Source organism: Symphalangus syndactylus, chromosome 24, assembly GCF_028878055.3.
Source record: "Symphalangus syndactylus isolate Jambi chromosome 24, NHGRI_mSymSyn1-v2.1_pri, whole genome shotgun sequence".
Classification (NCBI taxonomy): Eukaryota; Metazoa; Chordata; class Mammalia; order Primates; family Hylobatidae; genus Symphalangus; species Symphalangus syndactylus.
The window spans coordinates 50,660,136-50,687,549 of NC_072446.2; the positions used below are offsets into that span (position 1 = coordinate 50,660,136).

The 27,414-nt window shown below is 44.7% G+C and overlaps 1 protein-coding gene across 9 annotated transcripts in view; it reads left to right on the forward strand.

Annotated features, from left to right (window-relative positions):
* Nucleotides 1-27,414, forward strand: part of NINL (ninein like) — a 140,517-nt gene that overhangs the window by 47,849 nt on the left and 65,254 nt on the right. For 5 of the 9 annotated variants that reach the window (XM_055265603.2, XM_055265608.2, XM_055265610.2 and 2 more), the window contains exons 2-3: nt 16,310-16,500; nt 26,863-26,959. In XM_055265603.2, the coding sequence (XP_055121578.2) occupies nt 16,321-16,500; nt 26,863-26,959 (277 nt within the window). In that variant the 5' untranslated portion in view covers nt 16,310-16,320. Of the gene's footprint in view, nt 1-1,511; nt 1,870-2,300; nt 2,581-8,193; nt 8,282-16,309; nt 16,501-26,862; nt 26,960-27,414 lie in introns of those variants that run through there. The other 4 variants (XM_055265606.2, XM_055265607.2, XM_063633861.1 and 1 more) reach the window with 4 other exon arrangements.

A 27,414-nucleotide genomic window follows, 5' to 3' on the forward strand; every position in this document is an offset into this window, starting at 1 on the left:
GAATTCTCTATTTGCCTTTAAGGTTTGACCATATGGCTATAATGAGTCTCAGTGTGGATCTCTTTAAGAATATTCTTTTTGGGTTTCTTACCTTTTGGATCCAAATATGCATGTCTTTCATCAGATTTGAGAAGTTTTTGGCCATTTTTTCTGTGAATGTTTTTTCTGCCCCATACTTCTTCTTGGTCTCATCTGATGTGTATGATTGTACACTTGACCTTTAGACTCTGTTCATTTTTCTTCATTCTTTTTCATTTTCTTCATTCTTCAAATTGTGTAATCTTTCTTGTGTGCAGTGACTGAAGTTTCTGTTCTTGACAGTCAGCCAGTGACCTGACAAAGTTTCTCCCTTCCCAAAAGGTATTCCCATCCCTTTATATATTCTGATAGATGCTTTCGAGGGAAGCTTGTGTAGCCCAGGAAGGCTGAATGCAAGGCAAGGTCTGTTTCATTCCCTAAAGATACCACTAGACCAACCAAAACCCTGAACCCATGCTTTGGAGGACAGGGTCCCCACTGCCCACTCTGGCACCAGCCAGACACCCCAGGAGTGCAGGCTGCTGTCGTCCAGCTCTAGGGCAGCAGGAACAGGGGCTGAGGAACAGGGATGGTAGCAGGCCCATAAGGATCTGAAATGATTCCAGAGTTTTGAAATAGTTGATAGCAGTTGCTCAGTAGTTTCTGTGGGAGCATCTGACCCCCTAGAGCTTCCTGCCCCGCTATTGTGCACAGTGTCACTCCTCCCATTGTTTTTGATCATACACGGATGATTCTTGTCTTATTATAGCTATTACATGGTAGCTGCAAATGTGCTCTTCTAGTTCTCTCATTTCTTCTATTTCTGTTATTGGCTATTTCCAGTGAAAAAGAGGAACTATTGCTTTCTTTACAGTAGATTTATGTTAGAAGTTGATACTGATGCTGAGAATAAAGTTTTCTATTTTTGTAATGATATATATAGAAAGAGCTCATTTTATATACATAGAAGTGTATGTGGATATTCTCATGTCTATAACTAATTGTATGGATATTTTGTAATTATATGGATACACATATTAGTATGTGTGGATATAAAAGTCTTTACATACATTGACATACAATAGGAACTTAAAGGATTAGCTGTATATGATTATTTATCTTGGAAGCTATAAATGCCCACCCAGCTTGTAGATGGTTAGAGACATGTACAGTCCCAGACACATTTGCCTGTATAATGGGGCATGGTAACATTTATTCAGTACTTGCCATCTATCAGGCACGGGTCTCAGTACCTAACATGTTAGCATGCTTAGCATTAGCTCTTTTAATGCTCAGAATGTCCTAATCAGGTTGTTCAGATCACGGAACTGGGGTTCAGGGAGGTGAAGTAACGTGTCCAAGACCACAGAGCTAGAAAGTGGCAGAACCCACATTAAAACCGGAGACTTTGAGAGCAGAGTCTGGCATTGATAGGTACCGAGGTGTCTTTTTTTAGGAGACTACAGAAAGATAGGTGTTCTAGGACAGTTTTAACATTTGGTATCTTTGTAGTTTTTAGTCTAAAAATCTACTTTGTAGGGAAAGTATTATATTAATTAACACTTAAACGAGGTATAAGCTTATTTTTATATTTTTGGGACTGAAACAATAAAAAAGCTTCTTAAACCTTATTTGATAAAAAAGGGATAGCTTTTCAAACTTGATTGTTGAGATATTTCGGGTCTGTGCCTGCAAAATAAATAACTAGCAAAAATTTTGAAAAATAAGCAAAAGCCATGGAAACACTTAAAGCAGAAGTTAATCCTAATAGCTCAGAACTGCCGGAGTGTGAAGGTTGATTCCTGCTGGCAAGGCCATTGGAAGTAGCACTGAGGTCTGTTCAGCTGGAAGGTAGGCACTGGCTTCAGTGTTTTATTGGGGTTATAACATCTTTCCAGATAAAAAAGGAACACCCTCAAACGGCTGCCTCAGCCCTGTTCTTTCTGGGTGAGTGGGATTTACAGAGATCCTTGTTGGGAATGGCTTCCCGTTATGGACACTCTGGGTCTGTAGGTGATCGGCACACCTAGGCTGCCTCCGAGTGGTCATGAATCTCTTCTCTGCCCTTAATGCCCAGTGGATTCTGGGGGGCATAGCTTAAATTCCCTCATCACTGTGCATAAATTAACTAAATTAAATGCAAACCAACACCTTGCTCCTCCGGCCTCCAGAGGGCTGTACTGTCCTGCAGAGCAATGACAGCGTCATATGTCTCTGGGGCAGTGTCCAGTTTGTTGGGGGACAGGCTTTTCCCCTCTGGATGAAAACAGGATTTTCTTTCACTTGGTGGCAAAGTTTATGTTTGTATCTTTATAATTAAGCTTTATAGCATTAGGATTATTGAGAGCCTACTCATTCCGATTTCCAAAAATGAAACTAAGAGAAACTGTGTTGCTTTTTATCTGGAATATTGCCCTCAATTTTATAGTCAGCTGCTGAATGCTGGCCAGGTTTTCTGGTGATTTTGACATGCAAACATTTTATGCACATGTGGAATACCAAGGAGTATTAATAATTCAGTTTGCATGAAGAAGAAACTGAAGAGGCCTCTGAACTGCCCAGGTAAACAGTGTGTATTATTATAGTGAGCTGCTTGTTGTGAGGCTGCACTGAGGCACCTGCACAGGCCTGGGAGCCCCCAGGAACCCGCAGGGGCGTGCAGTGGCAGTGCTGGACGAATGTCTTGGTCCTGAGAGTTCAGGAAAAGCTCCCTGTTTCTTTCCTCCTCCCCGTGGGTCTGTGGAAGGATGATAGAGAAGGGGTGTCCTTGCCTCTGCCCTCACGCAGAGGCTTTGGGGAGTCTAAACAGAGGGCTGTGGGTGGGCAGCTCACGGGCTGTGGGCTCCCTGGGGAGAGTTAGGGCGGCTTTCTCCCCTCGGTGTTCTGTCATTTGCATTGGTTGTATTTCCAAGTAGGGAGGGAGGGGAAGGCCGATTTGCAGCAAGGCACCTCTGGAAATAGGGTTTGAGCAGCATGAGACTGGGATTCTGGGCACCTGTACGTACATGGGACGGTAGTTCTGGTGTCCTTGGCAGTATTACAGCGTGTAGTGAGTAAGCAGCAGTCTCTGTATGGAGCGCCTGGCCTTTTCAGTCATCGCCCCCTTAGTAGCAGGTGTTTAGTTCACCCTGTGGACCTCAAGGCCACAAGTGGCAGGAGCTGGGACTTGCCCAGAGCTGAGCTGCCTGCCTTGGCCACTCAGGGGACCTGCGGCCTCACAGCGGGGTGTGGGCCAGGTTACTCATTCTCCGTGGCTGTGGAGTCAGCATTGCCAACCTCTGTTTATCCAGGGTTGTCTTTTGCATGGGTCAGGAAGATCCCGCTGCTGTGAACCCTGGCATGTGACCTTGGCCTCTCTCTGTTGACCCTGGCAGCAGGAGCATGGCTGTTCGCTGACTCTTTATCTCTGCTGTCCCAGCTGATGCTGTGAGTGTGCATACAACTGTGCTGCAGGGAAATCAGACACTGGATTCTGGGCATCAGCACTCGTGCCAGGGAGCTGACCCCAGCCCTGCCCATGTTAGTGTACGTTTTGGTAACATCAAGTGCCCACCAGGCACTAAAGGGCAGCACTCATGTCATTTGATCAAACACTGCAGGTCAGTGGGCAGGGCCTCTCCAGCAGCAGCTGACAGCCAAGGTGCCCTGGCTGGCAAGTGTCTTCTGCTGTCACCCTTGGTCAGGGCCTGAAGCCCAGCTCTGTGCTCCCTGACCCTGTGTTCCCCAGCCCTGTGCTCCCCGGTCTTGTGCTCCCCAGTTCTGTGCTTCTCCACCCCTGTGCTCTCCCCAGTTCTGTGCTACCCACCCCTGTGCTCCCTAGTTCTGTGCTCCCCAGCCCTACCCATCACTGTGGCCAGGCCATGTCCATGCCTGGGAGCAGAGGCCATGCCATGGTTGGCCAGCCACACATGGCAGCCTAGGACCATGTCTGCCCTGGCTGTGCCCCTGAGAGCTGCCCACCATCTACACCAGGTCCAGGGCATCAAAGGATTCCTTACCCAGAGGAGGCTGGGGTGAGCTGAGAGAACTCTGGAAAGCAAATGTGGGTGTAATTTATGTTGTGGTGGAAGAAAAAGAATATACCACGTAGTATTTTTACAGGACCTGGCAGACTCCTCCCTTCCATGGTGGTCCACTGTCCAAGAGCGAGACCTTTTCATAGGACCACAGGCCACAGCAGAGGTGGGGGAGCCCACCCCTCTCAACCCCTGCTTTCAGAAGAAGAAGCTGGACAGAAACAGAGCTCCTCTCGCCTGTCGACCACAGGAGTCCCCTCTCAGGACAGTGCCTGAGGTGCACAGGCCACGCCCATGCCTCCCTGCCCTTCACTCGGCGGCACATGTTCATCTTCCAGTGGCGTTGTGGGGTTGGGATGGGCCAGGGGCGGCCACCAGCATCTCACACCTTGGTGTCTTTCACCCAGATAAGCCAAGCTCCAACCCCAGGAGAGTCCCCAGCCTGGTCAGGGCACCATGTTGGTCCCGTGGATACCACTGGGGTGGGTAGAGGCTGGGTCCCTGAGAAAGGGGGAGGGAGAGAGACCGAGCAGCAAGAGTGCAAGTGTAGATGTGCAGTTGCAAGTGTAGATGTGCAGTTAACGTGACGTGCATTTCGACTCTTGTCAGGAGCCTCGTTAATGGTGGCCTGTGGTGCCACCGTGGGCCTGAAGGAGACAGTGTCCTGAGGTAGCTGCGCCCCCCACAATGGGACGGTGAAGGCACGAAGCTTGTTTCCAGGTTCCTCCTCCCCACAACCACCCTCCACCTGCTGCAGCCCAGGGCTGTCCTTCCAGAGGGCCTCCCCGTGACGCATCCCCGTCACCCGCAGAGGGTGGTGCTACCTGACAGCCACACTGCTGTGCATGTGGGGTGCTGCATCCGTGAAGTTCAGTGTTTACTCTGGTATTCTGTACTCTGTTTTAATTTTGTGCGTGGGGATGACTGGCTCCATAATGAACTTCACACCTCCCCAGGAGCACTGCTGTGTTGTATGTGCAGAGCCAGCAGGTGCGCAGCTCCTTGACCCATTGGATTTACATCAGTTTTTATTTTGCCAAATAACATACTCACATGGTTTAAAAATGAAAACATTCAGGCCGGATGTGGTGGCTCACACCTGTAATCCCAGCCCTCTGGGAGGCCAAGGTAGAAGGATCACTTGAGCCCAGGAGTTTGAGACCAGCCTGGGTAACATAGGGAGGCCGCATCTGTACAAAAAAGTTTAAAAGTAGCCGGGCAGGGTGGTGCACACCTGTAGTCCCAGCTACTTGGGGGCTGAGGTGGGAGGATCACTTGAGCCCTGGAGGTTGAGGCTGCAGTGAGCCGTGATCAACGCCACTGCACCCCAGCTGACAAGAGGGAGACCCTGTTTTAAAAACAAAGTCAGAAAGTTTAAAAAAGTGTATGTCGACATCAACTACCCCCCTCTGTTGCCTTCATGTCCCCATCTCTCTCCTTAGAGGCAACCACATTTCAGTCTTAGATATTTCTCCTGATACTCATGTCCATACCCTAATTGTACTGTTTTATAGCATGCAGAGTATGAGCAAGGTAATTAAACCTCATTCTGCTGTTATTTCTTATACTCTCTAGGCTCCCCAGTGGCCACTGTGCATTTTTGCTGTTGTCACTGCATAACATTGTCCACTGCAGAACCAACAGGTTGGCCATGATTACACTTCTACTCTTTTGCCAGGTTTGGCTTTATAGAGGCTGATGTTGTCTGGGCTTTTACTGTCTTACTGTTTTTTGGTTTTTTTTTTGTTTTTTTTTGTTTTGTTTTTTTGGAGACAGTCTCACTCTATCGCTCAGGCTGGAGTGCAGTGGCATGATCTCAGCTTACTGCAAACTCTGCCCCCTAGGCTCAAGCGATTCTCTTGCCTCAGCCTCCTGAGTAGCTGGGATTTCAGGCGCCCGCCACCATGCCCAGCTAATGTTTGTATTTTTTGTATTTTTGTAGAGACAGGATTTCACCATGTTGGCCAGGCTGGTCTTGAACTCCTGACCTCAAGTGATCCACCTGTCTGGGCCTCCCAAAGTGCTGGGATTATAGGCGTGAGCCACTGCACCCAGCCCTGGCTTACTTTTTAATGAACTTATTCTTATTTTTTCCAAATGCTCCATCAGCCTTGTCAAAAGCCTATCCCTATTTTTCTCAAATGCTCAGTGGGCAGTACACAGCAGTCTGTTTGAAAGCCTATCCGTATTTTTCCCAAATGCTCAGTGGGCAGTGTGCAGCAATCTGTTTGGGGTTGGTCACCTCCCATCCCTGGCCTGGCTGAGCTCCTACACCAAAGCCTCCCGTCTTGGATGGAGCCCAGATCATGAGGCTGTGTCTTCGAGTTTCTTGGTTCACCCCTTGTTTTGCTGAAGTGTGTGTTCAGCGTGGGTTATATAGACTTTTGGGTAGGTGGAAAGTCATTTACCCTGAGCACATGGAAGGCCCTGGGTTGGCTCTGAACTTTCAGCCTTGCTGCTGCAGGCATGGTGCTGTTCTGATCCCTGTTGCTGTGATGTGGGGCTGCTCTTTCTCTCTGGACATCTGTAGGGCTCACTCGTTAGTTTGCTCTGAAGTTCACGAGGGTGTGCTTGGCGCAGGTGCTTTTCATTTGTTGTCCCAAGCGGAACGACTTTTCCATCTATGTGCTTGGAAAAGCCTTGTATTATTCTAATCATTTCCCCTTTCCCTTCCCTTGGCTCCCTTTTCTGGGCTTTTCAAGGATGTGTAGAGCTTTGGGATTGATTATTTTGCAGGAGAGGGAGGCAAGGAGAAAATTCAGATAAAAGTGCTATAGGAGAACAGAGTTGGGCAGTTTCAGAAAGCAGGCCACCATGTTTTGAACACTTTCTTTCTTTTTAAAAAATACATTTTACTTAAATTTAATGGTGGTAAAGAACACAACATGAAATTTACCCTCTTAACCATTGTTAAGTGTATAGTTCTATAATGTTAACTAGATTCGCTTAGTTTTGTAACAGATCTCTAGAACTTCTCCCCCACCCCAGTTTATGAAGGTATAATTGACAAATAAAAATGGCATATATTTATGGTGTACAAAATGATGTTTTGATACATGTATACATTATAAAATTGTTAAATCTAACTAATTAACATATCTGTCCCCTCACATACTTAATACTTTTTGTGGTGACATTTTAGATTACTCTCATAGCAATTTTCGAGTATACAATATGTTATTATTAATTATAGTCACCACGTTGTACAGTAGATCGCCAAAACTTATTTATGTCATACCCAAAACTTTGCACCCCTACCCAACACCTCCACATCCCCGGACACCAGCCCCTGGCCACTCCCGTTCACTCTTAGCTTCTCTGCGGCCAGCTGCTCTAGAGTCCACATCTGAGTAAGGTCTGTGGCGTTTGTCTCTCTGTGCCGGCCTTACTTCACTTAGCGTTAGTGTCCTCTAGGCGCATCCATGTTGTTGCAAATGACGAGATTTTCCTCCTTTTTGAGGTGTCATAATATTTCATTGTACACAGAAGTACAGTGAGTCTTTTGTATCTGTGGGTTCTACATCTATGGATTTAACTAACCATGATTCAAACAATGTAGTTAGGCCTGTGATGGTTGCCTCTATACTGAACATGTAGAGGCTTTTTGTTTTCTTGTCATTATTCCCTAAACAATATGGTATAACACAGCATTTACTTTGTCTTAGGTATATATAATCTAGAGGTGATTTAAAGTATACAGGAGGATATGCATAGGTTATAGGCAAATACTACATCATTTTATAGAGGGACTTGAGCATCTATGATTCTGGTATCCATGAGAGGTCCTGGAACCACCCCCTATGGATATTGAGGGATGACTGTACATATAGTCACACACCACATAACAATATTTCAGTCAGCAATGGACTGCATATACAGTGGTGGTCTCATAAGATTATAATACTGTAGTTCTGTTCCTTTTCTATGTTTAGATTACCATTGTGTTACAATTGCCTCCAGTGTTCAGTACACAAACCTGCTTGTAGCCTAGGTTTGTGGGAGGCCATGCCATCTTGGTTTGTGTAAGTACACTCTGTGATGTTTGCATAACAACGAAATCACCTAACAACACATTTTCAGAACTTATCACCAGTGTTAAGTGATACATGACTGTATCTCTTTGAGATGCTGTTTTGAATTCTTTTGGTTATTGTCACAGGTGAGCGGCAACTGTCTGGGGCTGGCAGCGCAGGGGTAAGAAGAATTTACCAAGAAAGGCAGAGAGAAAGGAGAAAAATACCTTGTAGGTAGGTAAAGAAGGGCAAAGAGAAAGTAGAAAAATACATTGCAAGGGAGCAACAGGCACAGCAGGAAGAGAGGAGGTGACTGCAAAGAGACAAAGCTTTGTGGGGATTTTATAGAATAGCGTTTATGCTGCATGCTGAAGAGGGCTTTGTGCAGTACTGATAAGGCCAAGGTTGCAGTGAGCTAACGTGCAGGTGTCTGGTGAGAAGTTGGGCACAGGAGGACTGTGTATCCTGGGCCAGGAAGAAGGACAGACTTAGAGCTTACCTACTTTTCTTTTGGCTTCTCCTGCTCCCACCAGCCTGGCCCCGCAGTGCCTTCAAGTTTTCAAGTTTGATGTAGTCCCCTTTGTGTATCTTTGTTTTTGTTGCCTGTGCTTTTAGTGACATAGCTAAGAAATCACTGCCAAATCCAACATTATGAAGCTTTCTCTTTGTTTATAAAACTATTACACTATTTTAGTTAAAACTATAAAAAGCTTTATAGTTTTAGGTCTTACATTTAAGTCTTTGATCCATTTTTGGTAAATTTTACAAAAGTTAATTTTTGTATATTGTAGAAAGCAAGGGTTAAACTTGAGTTCTTTTGCTTGTGGATATCTGTAGTTTTCCCTGCAGCATTTATTGGAGAGATAGTCTTTTTCCCGTTTTGTGGTCTTGACACCCTTGTTGAAGATCGTTTGACTGTATGCATGGGGGTTGATTTCTGGGGTCTGTATTCTGTTCCATGGGTCTATGTCTGCCTGTGCTGAGACCACACTGATTTGACTACTGTATAGAATTGATTTTTAATTTCCCTTTTTTTCTGTCTCATTTTTTATCTTTATTGTTTAGATACACTTTATAGGAGCTTTCCTTGTCTTCTGATTCTGCTGTTGATGTTTGTTTTGCCACTGTAACATGTCAGTGTCCAGGAAACTTCCCTTGGTCTTGGATCGTTCTTTTTTGCCCAGCAGTCTGTTTTATTTCCTGGCTGAAATGGCTTTCCTCTCTCATTCTCTGGGTAGTGCAGTTTTTCTGTGTGTGCGTGTGTGTGTTTTGGGCTCAGCCCCTTCATTATTCTCCTCTCTCACATCCGTCTGTCTGTCATCATCAGCTCCAGACTCCAGGGAGTGGAGTGTGTGTGAACATTGGAATTCTAAGCCCCAACTTCAGGCTGCTCAACTGCTTCTGAGACCCTCCACAGTTCCGCGGGGTTCATGGTTTGTCTGCTGTCTTGTTGCCTGGGCTGTGTTCTGGGGCTCTTGGATCCCAGGGCAGCCACTTGAAGCAGCCAGCCTCTCTGCAGCGGGGTTCCTATGTGGCTGAGCCAGGCCGCTTTCCAGGTGAATGCAGTCTTCTGTGGAGCCTTGGGGTTTTTCTAAGCCTTCCTGGCCAGGGTTTCCAACTGCCTCATTTGCTAAGGTTGGTCATGGGGTATTTGAGAGGTTATGGAAAGACACTTCGCCCCTCTTCCTGGGGTGAGGGGAGGACAGGTTCTATCGGGTGTATGGGAGGAGACAGTACCTCCTCCTTTCCTTTATTTTGAAAATGTGGCTGGATATTGTCTTGGATAGGGGTTAGGCCATACGCTGGCAAATTGTCACAGAAAGGTCTTTGGCTTGTAGACCTGCTGTGTCTGACTCACCTGCTTGCCCGCACCTGACTCACCAGTAGGTGAAGCACCTGCTCTCTGAGCAGAGTCTGAGACGCAGGAGTGAGGGAGAGGAGAGGAGAGGAGCGGCTCCCAATGCTCAGTAACTCAGCCATGGACTTGAGAAGGCTCGGTGCAGCCTTGAGAAGTGGCGGGGGCTGCCTGTACTTCCCTGCTCACATGGGGATGGCGGAGCAGAGCTGCAGGTCCCCTTGGGGGCTGGCTGGTCAGATGGGTGGGCTACCCCTACTGCCTATGCCATGAGCCTGCAAAGACAGGGCCAGAGGGGACCAATGTTTGCCAGACGCCAGCCCTGCTGGCCAGCCCTCCTGTGGATGCTTTATTCATAGTCATATGGGCATTGAAGCTCCTTCCCTCCTCTGGAAATCCTAGCCCAGCCTCGAAAACGTGAATCTGGGGCTCTGGGAGGAAGGGAAGTGGTGTGGCTGGGGCCTCCTGAGAGCCCCACGCATGGAAGGGATCAGTGGGCCCAGCTGCTGTGGGTGGCGGGGAAGGAGCTCATTCTCCAGCCTTGCTGCCCCTGCAGTCCCAGCCATGGCAGGGTCTTTCCTTTTTTGTGCCTCGCTTAGTTCCACAGAGGGTTTGTAGTGTCATGGGCCAGGCCTGACCACACACAGAGCTGTCCTTCTAAGGGCAGCCAGGGCTCTGCAGGGCCCAGTTTGAGACTTTCCCCATCTTGTTTAGAAAGGGAAAGATGCCCGTGAGAAAGAACTTTGAGTCCCCATTTTGTGCCTTCTCCTGTGTAGTAAAAATAGCTGTGGTGTAGGGAGAGCTGAGAGCCAAGGCCGGGCACCCCCAGCTGACTTAGGTGCAGGACTTGCCCACAGCCGAGAGATGAAGAGATCCCTTTTTTACCCTCCGACATTGGGAAAACAGCCCAGCCGCGTGTTTCCTCCAAGCCTCGCTGTCTGGGAAGCACTCCTGGACCTTCCCAAAGGCACAGCTTTTGGGGCATGGTCAGGAGGAAACAGTGGTTGGTTCACACCTTTCAGAGCTCACGAAGAGGAAGGAGCAGGAGTGTTCAATGCAGGAGGTTTTGTCTTCTCCCCTGTTGCGGGAAATCAGGGACCCCAAACGGAGGGACCGGCTGAAGCCATGGCGGAAGAACATAAATTGTGAAGATTTCATGGACATTTATTAGATCCCCAAATTAATATTTTTATAATTTCTTACGCCTGTCTTTACTGTAATCTCTGAACATAAATTGTGAAGATTTCATGGACACTTATCACTTCCCCAATCAATACCCTTGTGATTTCTTATGCCTGTCTTTAATCTCTTAATCCCGTCATTTTCATAAGCTGAGGAGGATGTATGTCACCTCAGGACCCTGTGATGATTGCATTAACTGCACAAATTGTTTGTACAGCATGTGTGTTTGAACAATATGAAATCTGGGCACCTTGAAAAAAGAACAGGATAACAGCAATGTTCAGGAAACAAGAGAGATAACCTTAAACTCTGACTGCCAGTGAGCCGGGCAGAACAGAGCCATATTTCTCTTCTTTCAAAAGCAAATGGGAGAAATATCGCTGAATTCTTTTTCTCAGCAAGGAACATCCCTGAGAAAGAGAATGCATCCCTGAGGGTGGGCCTCTAAAATGGCCCCCTTGGATGCGGCCATCTTTTGTGGTCGAGCTGTAGGGATGAAATAAGCCCCAGTCTCCCGTAGTGCTCCCAGGCTTATTAGGACAAGGAAATTCCCGCCTAATAAAATTTTGGTCGGACCGGTTGTCTGCTCTCAAACCCTGTGTCCTGATAAAGATGTTATCAATGACAATGTGTGCCCGAAACTTCATTAGCAATTTTAATTTCGCCCCGGTACTGTGGTCCTGTGATCTTGCCCTGCCTCCATTTGCCTTGTGATATTTTATTACCTTGTGAAGCACGTGATCTCTGTGACCCACACCTATTTGCTCACTCCTTCCCCTTTTGAAAATCACTAATAAAAACTTGCTGGTTTTGCAGCTTGGGGGCATCACAGAACCTACCGATATGTGATGCCTCCCCAGACACCCAGCTTTAAAGTTTCTCTCTTTTGTACTGTGTCCCTTTATTTCTCAAACTGGCTGACGCTTAGGGAAAATAGAAAAGAACCTATGTGAAATATCAGGGGTGAATTTTGCCCGGTATCTGGCTGAATTTCCCCCAATACTCCCCTGCCCCTCAGATTACATATGCCCATACAAGCAGGAGGTGATGTAAGAGAAAACCCTGGATTCACCTAGCGTCCCTCTTTGAGAATACTTAGTCAGATACATGATGTTGCAGCCCTGCACACAAGAGCTCATTGTATTTTTTAAAATGAGGGAGGCAGGGAACAATCTCTCAGTGCAAGTTTAAAAACAAGTTGGAAAATAATGTGTTCAGTGTTACACTTATACTTAAGTGAAAATACATGTGTGTCTATGTGTTATGTACGTGCCTCGCCGCCCATCTGTTCTAGAGACTTAGAAATGATCTCAAAGCCTGTGTTCCAAGCAGTGATTCTTCTGGGAAGCAGGGAGGGTAGAGGGACAGGCTTATTTTATTTTCTTTATTTTATGTACTTTAAATGGTTGAATTGGTTACAACTAAACATAAAATAGAAAAAAAGTGGAGGAATTTTCAAAACGGATTTTTTCATGATTCTTGGAGACACGGGAAAGGGCTGGAAATTGGGCCCTGGTCGGCTGGGTAAGCCCTGGAGGCATCCTGCTCACCTTCGCCTGGGGTCCTTCCACCAGCCACTCTGCCCTCTGTCCCCATTCCTTGCCTTTCACATTCTTAATTTTACCACTTGTCTTTCTTTTTCATTTCTATTTATTTATTTATTTTTTTGAGACGAGGTCTGGCTCTGTTGCTGAGGCTGGAGTGCGGTGGCGCTATCACAGCTCACTGCAGCCTCGACTTCCTGGCCTCTAGGTGATCCTCCTACCTAAGTCTCCCAAGTAGCTGGGACTACAGGCATGCACCACCACGCCCGGCTAGTTCTTTCTATTTTTTGTAGAGACAGGGTCTCACCATGTTGCCCAGGCTTAGTTTGCTTTCCTTATTGTTTATGGTTTTCTGTCCATTTTCATTGTTACCATCTCAAAACAGTCTGAAAGAGGAGGAAGATGTTCACAGTTCACTTGTCTTCGCCCTGTCTGAACTTCTGTGTACTCCTGTCTGAGAAGGGTTGAGTAATTTGATTAGCAAATAGGGCAGGCCCTTGCAGATGCTGAGCAGATGATCATTTTCACCTGCACTCCATCTGAGACTATGAACCGGTTTGTTCCTTCTCAGTGTAGATACTGGCTGTTTTTACAGCTTATCAACAGGTCTTTAATTAAAAAGTCAGATGTGTTCACCTTCTACAATCAGTTTAATGTCACCATGAAGATTCTACTTAATTTTTTTTTTTTAAGAGACAAGATCTTGCTCTGTCACCCAGGCTAGAGTGCAGTGGTGTGATCATGGCTCACTGTAGCCTTGAATCCTGGGCTCAAGTTATCCTCCTGCCTCAGCCTCCTGAGAAGCTGAGACTACAGGCTCACACCACCATACCTGGCCAACATTAATTTTTATATCACTGATTATATTGTTTTCCTGAGTAAGATGAGGAGCATGCACATTTTCCACTGGGGAGTTGATCTGAACAGATTTTCAGCCCCTCATACATTCTTCTTCTGACTCTGACTTCCCTACCCCATGTGGATGATGGCAAGTAAACGCCACCCGCCACCTTAAAGCGACATCTATATAGAACTGGCATTTACTGTGCTGTGCCTTGCTGGAAAGAGATGTTGCTTCATTGTTTCATGTTTACGAATTACTTGATTATGAATGAGCTTGATTGACTTTTCATGTTGTTGTTTCCTTATATTTTCTCTTTTTTAGAATTGTTACTTAGTTCTTGTGTCTACCTTATAGACTGAACCATATGAAATTGCCTTTTTGTGGGTCAGAATGATGGCCTAATATTGGTGGTTTTATGTGGTTTATCTGAATATCTTTAGGACCTTAATGTTTTTTGTTTTAGTAACATTTTCTAGTTACAAAAGTGTTCTACTTGTTCTAAAATTTTTGAGAGATATAAAAATATATAAAATAGGAAATATAAATGTGTAATACCGTGAAAGCATTTCTTACCATTTTGATGTATTTGTTTCTTTTTTTCCCTTTTTTTAAATATATTTTCCTCCAGAAAGTTGCAGAAGCTTCTTGGTAGTATTGTTATAAGGCATAAATGAATTATTATATGTAAAGTGACCAGTAAGTATATTAGTTATTATTATTATTTTAAAGTTTTTATTCTTCTACACTGCCCATGCTATTAAATATTTTTCAGAAATGTGATTTTGGCTGGGTGCAGTGGCTTACACCTTGTTATCCCAGCACTTTGGGAGGCCACAGCAGGAGATCACTTGAGTCCAGGAGTTTGAGACCAGCCTGGGTAACATAGTAAGACTCCTATCTTGGTAAAAAGTTTTAAATAAATTACCTGGGCACGGTGGTATGCATCCATAGTCCCAGCTACTTGAGAGGCTGAGGCAAGAGGATCTCTTGAGCCCAGGAATTCAAGGTTACAGTGAGCTATGATTGTGCCACTGCACTTCAGGCTGGGTGATAGAGTGAGACCCTGTCTCTAAACAATCAAAAATAAATAAATGTGAATTTCAAGACTATTTAATATTCTGTCATATAAATACACAATAATTTGACAAACTGTTCTTCTGTTGGATATTTTAGGTTATTTTCTTTCCTGTCCTTATATAAATAATATTCTGATGAACTTATATTTTTGTCTGTAGCTCTGTTTTCTTAAATATAAGGAATTTCATGTAAGTAGATACTAGGCCAGTTAATATTTTAAGTATTCGTGATATACAGACAAAGTACCCCCCAGAAATGTTTGCCAATTCCTTTCTCCAGCAGTGGACGAGATCCCCTGCTTACAACAGGCATCCAGGATTTTCAGTCTTGATAATTTGACAGTTACAAATAGCATATCTTGGTTTTAATTTGAGCATTTTTAGATGATTATTAATTTTATATATATATATATATCTTTTGTGATTTATTAACATCCCCTGTGTATTTTTATTGGATTTTCCTTTTTTTCTTTCTTTTTTTTTTTTTTTTTTTTGAGACAGAGTCTCGCTGTCGCCCAGGCTGGAGTGCAGTGGCACGATCTTGGCTCACTGCAGGCTCCGCCCCCTGGGGTTCACACCATTCTCCTGCCTCAGCCTCCCGAGTAACTGGGACTACAGGCACCCGCCACCTCGCCTGGCTAATTTTTTGTATTTTTAGTAGAGACGGGGTTTCACTGTGTTAGCCAGGATGGTCTCGATCTCCTGACCTCGTGATCCGCCCGCCTCGGCCTCCCAAAGTGCTGGGATTACAGGCGTGAGCCACCGCGCCCGGCCTCTTTTTTTCTTATTGTAAGCACTTTTATTTAGTACAATTTAGTAAAATTTTTACTACCTATTATTTGAAAAAAAAAAGAAAACCTTGTAAGGAAAAAAACTATGTACATGTATACAGAAAAATTAATCTGGGCTGCATGCGGTGGTTCACACCTGTAATCCCAGCACTTTTGAGAGGCCAAGGCAGGCGATCACTTGAGGTCAAGAGTTCAAGACCAGCCTGTCCAACATGGTGAAACCTTGTCTCTACTAAAAATACAAAAATTAGCTGGGAGTGGTGGCGTGCACCTGTAGTCCCAGCTACTTGTGAGGCTGTGGCAGGAGAATCACTTGAACCCAGGAGGCAGAGGTTGCAGTGAGCTGAGATTGCGGCACTGCACTCCAGCCTGGGCAGTAGAGCAAGACCCTGTCTCCCAAAAAAAAAAAAAATTAGATTGTATGCTGGTCAAAATATTTATAGTATTGTTTTTATATGGTAGTGGAATTTTTGATGGTTTTAGTTTTCTTTATACTACGTATCTCTATTTTCTAATTATTCTAGAATAGTTTCCTTTTTGAGATAGGGTTTCACTCTGCTGCCCAGGCTGGAGAACAGTGGCACTGTCAAGGCCCACTGCAGCCTTGAACTCCTGGGTTCAAGCAGTCCTCCCGCCTTTGTCTCCCAAAGTGTTGGGATTACAAGCGTGAGTCACCATACCTGGCCTAATGGATATTTTTCATGCAACAAAGAAATTCTGGTTCTTGTGACTGACGACTGAAGGACTATTTATCCTCACTCTCTGTTAACCTGCTCTGGCCTCTCCTGCAAGGGTGGAGCTAAGTCCTCCCACTGTGTGCTTGGCCCTGCAAGGGTCCCTGGTGCCTTCCCCACATGCCAGCTCCTGCGCCTGCTTGGACCATGTAGCTCGGTGCTCAGCGGCAGTGTGGGAATGGGAGGGGAGGTAGCAAAGTGTCCTGATGTTTTCTTCTTCCCTTGCACACTGCCAGCCTGCTATGGGATGGATGAAGAAGAGAACCACTATGTCTCGCAGCTCAGGGAAGTCTACAGCAGCTGCGACACCACAGGGACTGGCTTTCTGGACCGCCAGGAGCTGACCCAGCTCTGCCTTAAGCTTCACCTGGAGCAGCAGCTGCCCGTCCTCCTGCAGACGCTTCTCGGAAACGACCATTTTGCCAGGGTGAGTGTTGGACTTCATTGTCATAAAGGAAAGCACAGGGGTCTATAGTTGGCTTTTATGGGCATTTGGTAAATATCAGCTGAATAAGGATACAAGTATCAAAGGAAAGTTATTAGCAAATGGAACAGTGTCCTAGTTTTTCCCTCTATGGAAATTCTACAGTGTAGAAAGTGGTTTCTTAAGATTACTTGTTTTTAATGTGGTAACTTCCAGAGGTTTGGTTTTGTTTTTCCAGAAAGATATTTTAGTGGTTTGTCACAGGTGCAGAATGGGGAAGGGGTTTGGTATAGGCCAGTGGTGTGTGGTTCACAAAGACCACATGGGTTGGACCTGTGAGCAGCTCACACTGGTAACCAGAGAGAGTGTCACAGTCCCTTGAAGGCAGATTGTCTTACACAATTTCACAGTTTGAAGTCCATCTAGGAGTTGGACAAAACAATTGCAAGCTACTGTTGAAAGAACGAAGGATACTCATGTCCAAAAGTATCCCATAATTTCAACGAGGCCAGATAGAAAATGTGAAATTGGAGGGTTCTTTTCTATCAGAAGGTCAAGATCATCTAGAATGGGGATCTCGGTCCTAGACTGCAACCTGCTTTCATGATCCAAACACTAAAAAGCACCTCTCCGTTCCTACTTCTCAAACGTGCCTGGATGTTACTGCTAACAGCAGTGCCTTATCTTGTTGGTCATCTTAACTTTGAACGAGTAATATTTTTTCCACAAGACTCAGTATTTTCTTTTCGTTTGTTTTTTTGAGACAGTCTCACTTTGTCATCCAGGCTGGAGTGTAGTGGAGCCATCTCGGCTCACTGCAACCTTCACCTCCCAGACTCAAGCGATCCTCCCGCCTCAGTCCCCCAAGTAGCTGGGACTACAGGCCTGCACCACCACACCCGGCTAATTTTTGTATTTTTTTTGTAGAGATGGGGTTTTGCCATGTTACCCAGGCTGGTCTTGAACGCCTGAGCTCTAGTGATCCACCTGCCTTGGCCTCCCAAAGTGCTATGATTACAGGTATGAGCCACCACACCCAGCCAGTATTTTTATTTTGAATGGGGGAAAAGAAACCCAGCCAGTAAATTTTCCTGAAATGGCCCTTGGGCCAAAACAAATGAAGAAAAGAACCACTCACTGCTGGCCAGTAGAGAGTCTGGGTGAATCCGACCTCTTGTTAGTTCCTCAAAGAAGCCTCACCTGCTGTGTCAGCAGGGCACTGTGCCTCCCTCATAAGGAACTCTCCTCAGGCAAACTCATGCCCTTTCTCTGACTTTGGTTTCTATTCCTGCCTTTTTCAATGCGCTTAAGAAGGCAAATGTGTTATTGATAGATAATGATCTAGCCTTTCTTGATATCACCTGGAAGTGTGTTTGGGACATAGATGAGCAAAAGGCACATTTATGAAAAATCAATGCTCTGGTTATTTAAGCAATATAGACAGATGGTCCAGTTTTTTATATATGTGCGTGTGTGTGTATATATATATATATATATATACACACACACATATATATAAATATATATAAAACATATATATTTATATATAAAATACATATATATTATATATAAATATATAATATATATGTTATATATAAATATATAATATATGTTATATATAAATATATATAATATATTTTTTTTTAATTTGGGTCTGTATCTTGCTGAATTGATATTTTTGAAAAATCAAGAATTTGGAAATCAAACTTTGGAAAATTCAAAACCGGAAGAGTAACTTTGGGTCCACGTTCAGATTGCAGGCTCTGCTGATTGAATAAGCCATGTCATTCCCAAGGCTTTCTTCATTTTATATTTACAGGAATGATACAAGACAAACATCCAATTCTGATAGAATAACCATGATTGGTATTAGAACATCAGCAAGGAGAAAAATTCTCTTGGGTTACGTGAGATTTCTGACTGGAACCCTGTCACACGCGCCCCGAAAAGTGGCTCGTCTGAGGCGGAATTTCCTTTCAGGAGGCCTGAGGCTTTTCATATGTTTGTGGGAGGGGATGAGAAGAAAGTTGGGTACCACAAGCAGTGGCAGGAGCCGGGCCCTTTCTGACTCAGCTCCCCCTGGGATAGCCATGCATGTCCAGCCATCGTCCTTCTGTCTGTCCCAGCTCCATCCGCTCCTACAGCCATGCTTCCCAGAAAGCAAGTCAGATGTTAGATAAACTAAGAAGTCACTTTGTTTGCACTAGTGCTGTCGACTCTGCTCTGACATTATCCTTTCTCTTCTCTCTGTAACATTTCGAGAGCACCCTGCCGGTGCTGCAGATGCCTAGCATTCACCTCTCCCTGCCTGTCGCTTCATCCTGTCTCCTCGGAGATGGTTGGTCATGGTGGACCATTTTTCTTTTCAGGCTCTGCTTGCTTCTCTGCTTCGTCCCACAGACAGGGCAGAGCTCCCACAGCCCCTGTAGGTGGAACATCATACAGAGATTTAAGGGAAGCGGTATCCAGCCAGAAATATCCATATAGGTGTCCCAGTTTTTCTACAAGAAACCCAATGGTAGAGATTTCAGGGAGTTTCAAAGAAAACCAAGATAAACCCTTTATCCAGGGGAATGGATTGGCTTTTCGGTTCAAATACCGAAAAGGTCAGGTGCAGTGGCTCACACCTGTAGTCCCAGCACTTTGGGAGGCCAAGGCAGGCGGATCACGAGTTCGGGAGGTGGAGACCAGACTGACCAATGTGGTGAAACCCCATCTCTAATAAAAATACAAAATTAGCCGGGCCTGATGGCACGCACCTGTAATCCCAGCTATTCAGGTGGCTGAGGCAGGAGAATCACTTGAACCCAGGAGGTGGAGGTTGCAGTGAGCCAAGATCGTGCCATTGCACTCCAGCCTGAGCGACAGAGCAAGACTCCATCTCAAAAAACAAACAAACAAATACTACATATCCAGTCCTTGTAGTAACTATCATATATGATATTATATAAATGTTACTAATACAGAAATCTCATAAAAATGAAACTGGCCAGGTGCAGTGGCTCACACGTGTAATCCCAGCACTTTGGGAGGCCAATGTGAGGATTGCTTAAGTCTAAGAGTTCAACATTAGCCTGGGCAACAGAGTGAGACCTCATCTCTACAGAAAAATCTTAAAGGTAGCTGGGTGTGGTGGCCGCACCTGTAATTCCAGCTACTTGTGAGGCTGAGCTGGGAGGATTGCTTGAGCCCGGGAGTTTGAGGCTATATTGAGGTGTGATTGTGTCACTGCACTCCAGCCTGGGCAACAGCATGAGACCCTGTCTCATATATATATATTCTCTCTTATATATATATATTCAGAAAAAAAAGGATGGTCACATCTGTATTGAACAGGTACAGACCTTTTTCTTCTCACTATTTCCTAAACAATGCAGCCTAACAACTATTTACATAGTATTTACATTGTATTGGCTATTATAAGTAATCTAGAGCTAATTTAAAACATACAGGAGGATGTGCATAGGTCATATGCAAATACTACATTTTATACAAGGGACTTGAGCATCTGTGGAGTTTGGTATCTGCCAAGGGTCCCGGAACCAATCCCCCAGGGATACTGAGGGACAATTGTAATTTGAAGTTGAAAGTACCTCTAGATCACACATTCCAGCCTCTTTGTGATGAATGAGTCTGAGATCATGCAGAGATGGGATGTTGTAACTTATTGGTAAAATACCTGAATATATGGGGTTGCTGCTCGCCTTTTGTGAGCTGTAAAGAAGGACACAAGAAAACAAACAAGTGTGGTCAAGATGGTATCAGACTGAAAATGGCACCAGACTGGGCCATCTGATCCCACTGCTCTTTGATGGGTGGAAGAAAGTCAGCTGGTAATTATTACCAACAACACAAAAGAATCTGTGATTAGAACGAGGAAAATTGCAATTTCATCATTTGTTTAGTATTTGACAGCTATTTTGGGGGGACTTATTATGTGCTAGGCAACACCAGATGCTAGGGATGCAAAGAGGAAAGACTCACAGTTTCTATCTTCATGTGAAAGGACATGCATTCAAGATAAGCATTCTAGCATTGATTCAGACAGGAAAAATGTGGAAACAGCTTTTTCAGTATGGGATTGGTTAAATAATCCTGGTAGCTCTCCCTCCCTCCCTCCCTCCCTCCCTCCCTTCCTTCCTTCCTTCCCTCCCTCCCTCCCTCCCTCCCTCCCTCCTCCCTCCCTCCCTCCCTCCCTTCCATCCTTTTCTTCCCTCTGTGGCCCAGGCTGGAATCTAGTCGGCTCGCTGCAGACTCCCTGCCTCCAGCTCGCGTGTTTCTCCTGCCCCGCCCTGCGGGCTGCCTGGGATTGCCGGCGCGCGCCACCACCGCTGCCTGCTTTTTCTCCTCTGGCTGGAGGCGCGGTTTCGCCATGTTGGCCAGGCTGGTCTCCAGCTCCTGACCCCGAGTGCTCTGCCCGCCTCGGCCTCCCGAGGTGCTGGGACTGCAGACGGAGTCTCGCTCACTCGGTCCTCAGTGTTGCCCGGGCTGGAGTGCGGTGGCGTGGTCTTGGCTCGCTGCAGCCTCCGCCTCCCAGCCGCCTGCCTTGGCCTCCCAGGGTGCTGGGATTGCAGCCCCTGCCCGGCCGCCGCCCTGTCTGGGAGGTGGGGAGCGTCTCTGCCCAGCCGCCCCGTCTGGGAGGTGGGGAGCGTCTCTGCCCAGCCGCCCCGTCTGGGAAGTGAGGAGCGCCTCTGCCCGGCCACCCATCGTCTGGGAAGTGAGGAGCGCCTCTGCCCAGCCACCCATCGTTTGGGAAGTGAGGAGCGCCTCTGCCCGGCCGCCCCGTCTGGGAAGTGAGGAGCGCCTCTGCCCGGCCGCCCTGTCTGGGAAGAAGTGAGGAGCGCCTCTGCCCGGCCGCCCCGTCTGGGAAGAAGCAAGGAGCGCCTCTGCCCGGCCGCCCCGTCTGGGAAGAAGTGAGGAGCGCCTCTGCCCGGCCGCCCCGTCTGGGAGGTCTACCACAGAGGCCAGAAGCAATGTGGGGGCTGGACGTGGTGGCTCATGCCTGTGGTCCCAGCACTCTGGGAGGCCGAGGCGGGTTGATCACTTCAGGCTAGGAGTTTGAGACCAGCCTGGCCAATATGGCGAAACATATGAAAAATACAACAGACAAACCAACCAACCAACCCAGTGACAACAAAACAGGTCTACCCTGGAGTCATACTCTAATTTTTTCTATTTTCCTCCCTTTCTGATCCTTTATCCCACTTTCTTTTTCTTCCTCTTCCTTCTCCTTCTTTGTCAAATAGAGGATTGAGTTATTATCATTGATCCATATAAAGTCCGTCTCTCATTTATTTTCTTTAATTCCCACTCCCCATTTCTATTCCCCGTCTTCCCATGTGCAACCTTCCTAATATGTTTGATACACATCTTTTTGTTTGTATGTATTTTTAGAAAATGTTTATTGTTTTGTGTGCAAAAAATTAATAATAAATATTCCTGGTAGCTCCATTTGTTGAAATCTTTTGCAGCCCTAAAAAAAGGAAGAAGTAGTTCAGGTGTTCTGATAATGGCAAGTGAGCTAACTCAGGCCAAGCTTTCAAGGAGGACTACTAGAAAAACTGAACAAAATAATAAAAACAAATATTTTGAAAACAGTAAAGAGCAAATAAATCAGTGAGAAATTGCCAGTCAAAAAATCTGTGATAGGCTGGGCATGGTGGCTCAGGTCTGTAATCCCAGTATTTTGGGAGGCCAAGGCAGGAGAATCACTTGAGCTCAGGAGTTCAAGACCAGTCTGGGCAACATAGCCAGACCTTGTCTCTACTAAAAATAAAAAACAATTAGCTGGGGGTGGTGGTACACACTTGTAGATCCACCTACTCAGGAGGCCAAGGTGGAGGATCACTTGAGCTTGGGAGATGGAGGCTGCAGTGAGCTGTGATCCTGCCGTTGCCCTCCAGCCTGGGTGATAGAGTGAGATCTTGTCTCAGAAACAAACAAAAAAAAAATGTAGTAAATTAAGGACCTAGAGAGGTAAGCTTAGCACACAAAAGCCCCATTTTCCCTGAGAATATTTTGTGATTTTAAGTAAGCAACTGAGAAATTGATCTGTGGCCTTGGGGGCCTCAAAGAGCCCCAGAAACATATGTCAAAACCCGGAGTCATTCAAGGTAGAAACCCAGGGTTGACAAACCAACCCCAAAGTTAAGGAAGAATCCTGAAGGGTAAGACCTGTAGGGTAAAGATGAATTGCAGTCAGTCATTATACTGCTTTGTGGTCTGGTCTTATATCCCTCAGTACACTAGATAATCTCAAATCCTGCACTTAGATTACTGGCACTACATGGATAGGCACCTAGCCAAAGCAAACAATAAAAGTGCCATCATCCCAAATCTGAAATTATTCCTAAATAATAGCTAAATACAATGACCAGCATACGATAAAGGATAACTGGGCAAACAAACAAGACAGATGAACAAGAACCAGCAAAAACAATTGACAATGGAAGCACACCCGCAAATATGTGAGATATTAGAATTGTTAGACACAAAATACAAAACAACTATGTTTACTATATTAGAGATTTTTTAAAGCTTAAAAAATATCTAAAAGAACACTGAAAAGTGAAGTAACAAATCTGAACAATGAACCAAAAAAAGTCTAGAACTGAAAAGTATGATCACCAAAATTTAAAACTAAATAGAAGCATTTAACAGCAGATTAGACACAGCTGAAGAGACCATTCATTAACTGGAGTCATCCAGAATGCAGCATGAAGATATAAAAAAGAGGTGGTACCTCTTTTTATGGAGTGAGAAAGTCCAGCATCCCTTTAACTGGAGTCCCGGGAGGAAACAAGTGAATGCTGGAGGGGCATTATGTGAAGAAGTAATAGCTAAAACATTTTCAGGACAGAAACATACTTCTTGGGATTCCAAAAGCCCATGGAATTCCAAGCAGGATAAAGAGACATCTATACCTGGCATATTATGTGAAACTGAAGGAAAACAAAGCCAGAGAGTATCTTAAAAACAGCCAGAAGTGGGTACACAGGATCTCTTTGTATTTTTCTTACAACTGCATATGGATCTATAATGATCTCAAGATGAAAAGTTTAATAATTTTAAAAGGGAAGCTAGAGAAAAGACATATCCTAAAAGTGAGCCATAGTTAGATTGACCGTTGCTTTCTGTAATGCAACAGTAGAAGTCAGAAGACAGTGGAAAGATATCTCCAATATGCTAGAAGAAAATAACTGCCAACCTGAATTTCATACCGAGTAAAAATATCCTTTAAGAATAAAGGCGAAAGAATGCCTCTGTAAGAAGGAGAGTTCTGCTTAGCAGTGAAAGGATATAGAAGCAAAGACACCCAATAAATATTTGTTGAGCCCCTACTGTATGCCAAAAGTGAGCTCACATTTTAACTGGGGGGCAGAAAATAAGCAAATTCATGTATAATTTAATGTCAGATAGTAATACACGTGTGTCCCAGGCAGAGGTGTCTGCAAAGAAACAGCCACATTTTGCATTCAATGGCAGCAACAGAGATGTGCTTATGCAAATTCTTGGCCAGATTTTGGAAGCATGCTTGGACCTATGGCCCCAAACCTTCTTCTTCAACACTTAGTAGTGGTATTTTGACTAACCTAATAGCCCTTCTGTTGATTTCTTTCTGTGTGACTTTTACTGAAGCATACCTAGAGAAAAGAGCCATGTGTCCAAGTGTACAGGTCAGTGAATATTCCAAACTGAGCACATCTGTGTAACTATCACACCCTTATCCCTCATCATGTCTCTTTTTGGTTCCTCTGCTACCAAAGGTTAACCACTGTCTGGACACCAACACCATAGATTTTTTTTTCCTGTTTCTGAATTTTATATAAATTCTGTATTTTAATACAGCACATACTCAGTACATACTCTCTGGCTTTTTTTTTGAGACAGGGTCTCACTTTGTCACCCAGGCATGATCTTGGCTCACTGTAGCCTCGACCTCCTGGGCTCAAGCAATCCTTCTGCCTCAGCCCCCCAAGTAGCTGGGTCTACAGGCACGTGCCACCATGCCCGGCTAATTATTGTATTTTTTTTTCACCATGTTGCCCAGGCTGGTTTCCAATTCCTGAGCTCAAGCAATCACCCTGCCTCTGCCTCTCGAAGTGCTGGGATTACAGGCATGAGCCACCGCACCCGGCCATTCTCTGGCTTCTTTACTCCATAGTGTGTCTCTGAGATACATTCGTGTTACTGTGTCTATTAGTGGTTTGTTCTTTTTCATTGTCAGGTATTTCATTGTATGACTATGTCTGTATCAATTTGTTCATCCATTCTGTTTAAATGTACAGCAGAGTCATTTCCACTATTCTAAAAGGATAATTTATAAGTTATAAATGATTTGTTTGTTAAAAAAAAGAATTAATGTAAAATAAAAACATGTTAGACAAAAAATTTGGCACTGGCATATTCAAGAAAAACAAAGTTCTTTTTTTTTTTTTTTTTTTTTTTGAGACGGAGTCTCGCTCTGTCTCCCAGGCTGGAGTGCAGTGGCACGATCTCGGCTCACTGCAAGCTCCACCTCCCGGGTTCACGCCATTCTCCTGCCTCAGCCTCTCCGAGTAGCTGGGACTACAGGCGCCCGCCACCACGCCCAGCTAATTTTTTTTTGTATTTTTAGTAGAGATGGGGTTTCACTGTGGTCTCGATCTCCTGACCTCGTGATCCGCCCGCCTCGGCCTACCAAAGTGCTGGGATTACAAGCGTGAGCCACCGCACCCAGCCAAGAAAAACAAAGTTCTAAAGGATGTATTTTAAATAGTTGGAAAATTATTCCAGATGGAAAGTCAGAATTGCAAGAAGAAATGAAAAACAGAATAACTATGTGGATAATTCTAAAATGAACATTATACAAAACCAAAAATAGTATTTTGTGAGGGTTTAAAACATATAGAAATAAAATACATGATAACAAAGGCATTGAAGTCAGGAGTGTGGTAACTGGAGCTAATATATTTCATTGGTTTTGTATTGTCATAGAAGAGGGTAAAAGTATTATTAATAGTCAACTTTGGTAAACTAAGAATGGATGTTGTAATTTTAGGGTAATCAGTAGAAAAGTGGAAATAGACTATATAACTTCCTTTTTTCTTTTTCTTTTTTTTTTTTTTTTTGAGACAGAGTCTTGCTCTGTTGCCCAGGCTGGAGTACAATGATGCTATCTCAGCTCACTGCAACCTCTGCCTCCTGGGTTCAAGTGATTCTTCTGCCTCAGCCTCCCAAGTAGCTGGGACTACAGGCACATGCCAGCATGCCCGGCTAATGTTTGTATTTTTAGTAGAGATGGGATTTCACCATATTGGCCAGGCTGGTCTTGAACTCCTGACCTCAAGTGATCCACCTGCCTCGGCCTCCCAAAGTGCTAGGATTACAGACATGAGCCACCATGCCTGGCCATAACGTCTAAATTAATAAGAGAAAAGTGAAATCCTAAAATAGTAAATCCAAAGGCAGGATGGAGGAGGGGAGAGAAAAACAAGCAAGTCAAATTGAAAGCAGAAAGAAAAATAGTCAGTTTAAATCCAGTAAATCAGTAATCACATTAAATGTAATTAGATTACATATTTAAGTTAAACGATAAAGTTTGTCAGATTGGACAAAATCCAACTGTTACTGTTCATAAGAGACATATCTAAAACATAAGGATATTAAAAATTGGAATTAAAAGTTCAATAAAAAGATAATATCATATAAATATTGACCAAAAGAAAGCTGGCATTAGCCGGGCATTTCTTGTTAAAAGAGAAAATGGACTTTAAGGTGAAAAGCTTTACTGAATTAAAGAGTGTGAGCATTTTATTATAATAAAAGGTTCAGTTCACCAAGGGAATGTGCCATTAGGGCACATTCTATGGCCCAGCAATCCCCTCCTCAGGTGGGTACTATAGCAAAGCTTCTGAGGACACAGAGAAGCCAAATGAAACTAAGCTTTAGGCATGCATGCAAATGAGGTCTAGAAAAGCGAGGAAGCTGTGACCATAAAAGTCAGGGTAGGGTTCAGGAGATGTAGGGGAAAGGGTCGTGGTGGAGAGGCCTTCTGCAGTGCTGGCGGCGTTGGGGATGCCATGGGCGTTCACCTTATGTGTAACGTTTCATGGTCATCAGATCCCTCTTTCCTAATTATGTTGTTTGATTTATAAAATTGTTGATAGTGTTTATTTGGTGGTAGGATTATGGTTCACTTCTACTTTCCTTATCATGCTCTTCTGTTTTTAAAAATCTTAAGTAAATATTTGAAAACATGAATGTTCTCATTCTAAAAGGCAGTAATAATATGTTTCTATCTGAGAGAAAATCCAAAAGAGTCGCTTATGAAATGTGTGATCTGTTGAAAGCGACATTGTCCTCTCTCACCTTCAATTCACCCAGGTTAACTTTGAGGAATTTAAGGAAGGTTTTGTGGCTGTGTTGTCTTCAAATGCTGGTGTTCGCCCCTCAGATGAAGACAGTAGTTCTTTGGAATCAGGTAAGAGGATTTCCTCCATGTTTTCTTTTCATTATTTGTTTGTTAACTTTTGGAGTGTAATATTCTAATGAAAGAATCCAGCAGTTCTGAAAACTGAATTCTACCTTACTTTCTGTCACCCTCAAGGTATATGGACTTGGAAAAAACACTTGATGTTTTTTCTTCCTTGGTTTATTTGTGAAATGGTGTCATATAATAACTCGCGCTGTGCCTGCCGTGGATGATGACACTGCCCTGTGCTAATGTGACTGATCAGAATCCTGTTACAGGGACAGGGCTGCTGGGACACAGGCTATGTCCCTAAGTGGAAGTGGCATCCTTGGAGAAAGCCACCTGGCCTTGGTTCCAGCCTCAAGGTGCCGGGATGGTAACAGGCTGTGGGCAAGGTCAGAGGGACGGCTGCCCAGGCCTGGAGTGGTGAGTTGGTGGCAGCCTGCTTCTTGGTTGCAGATGGC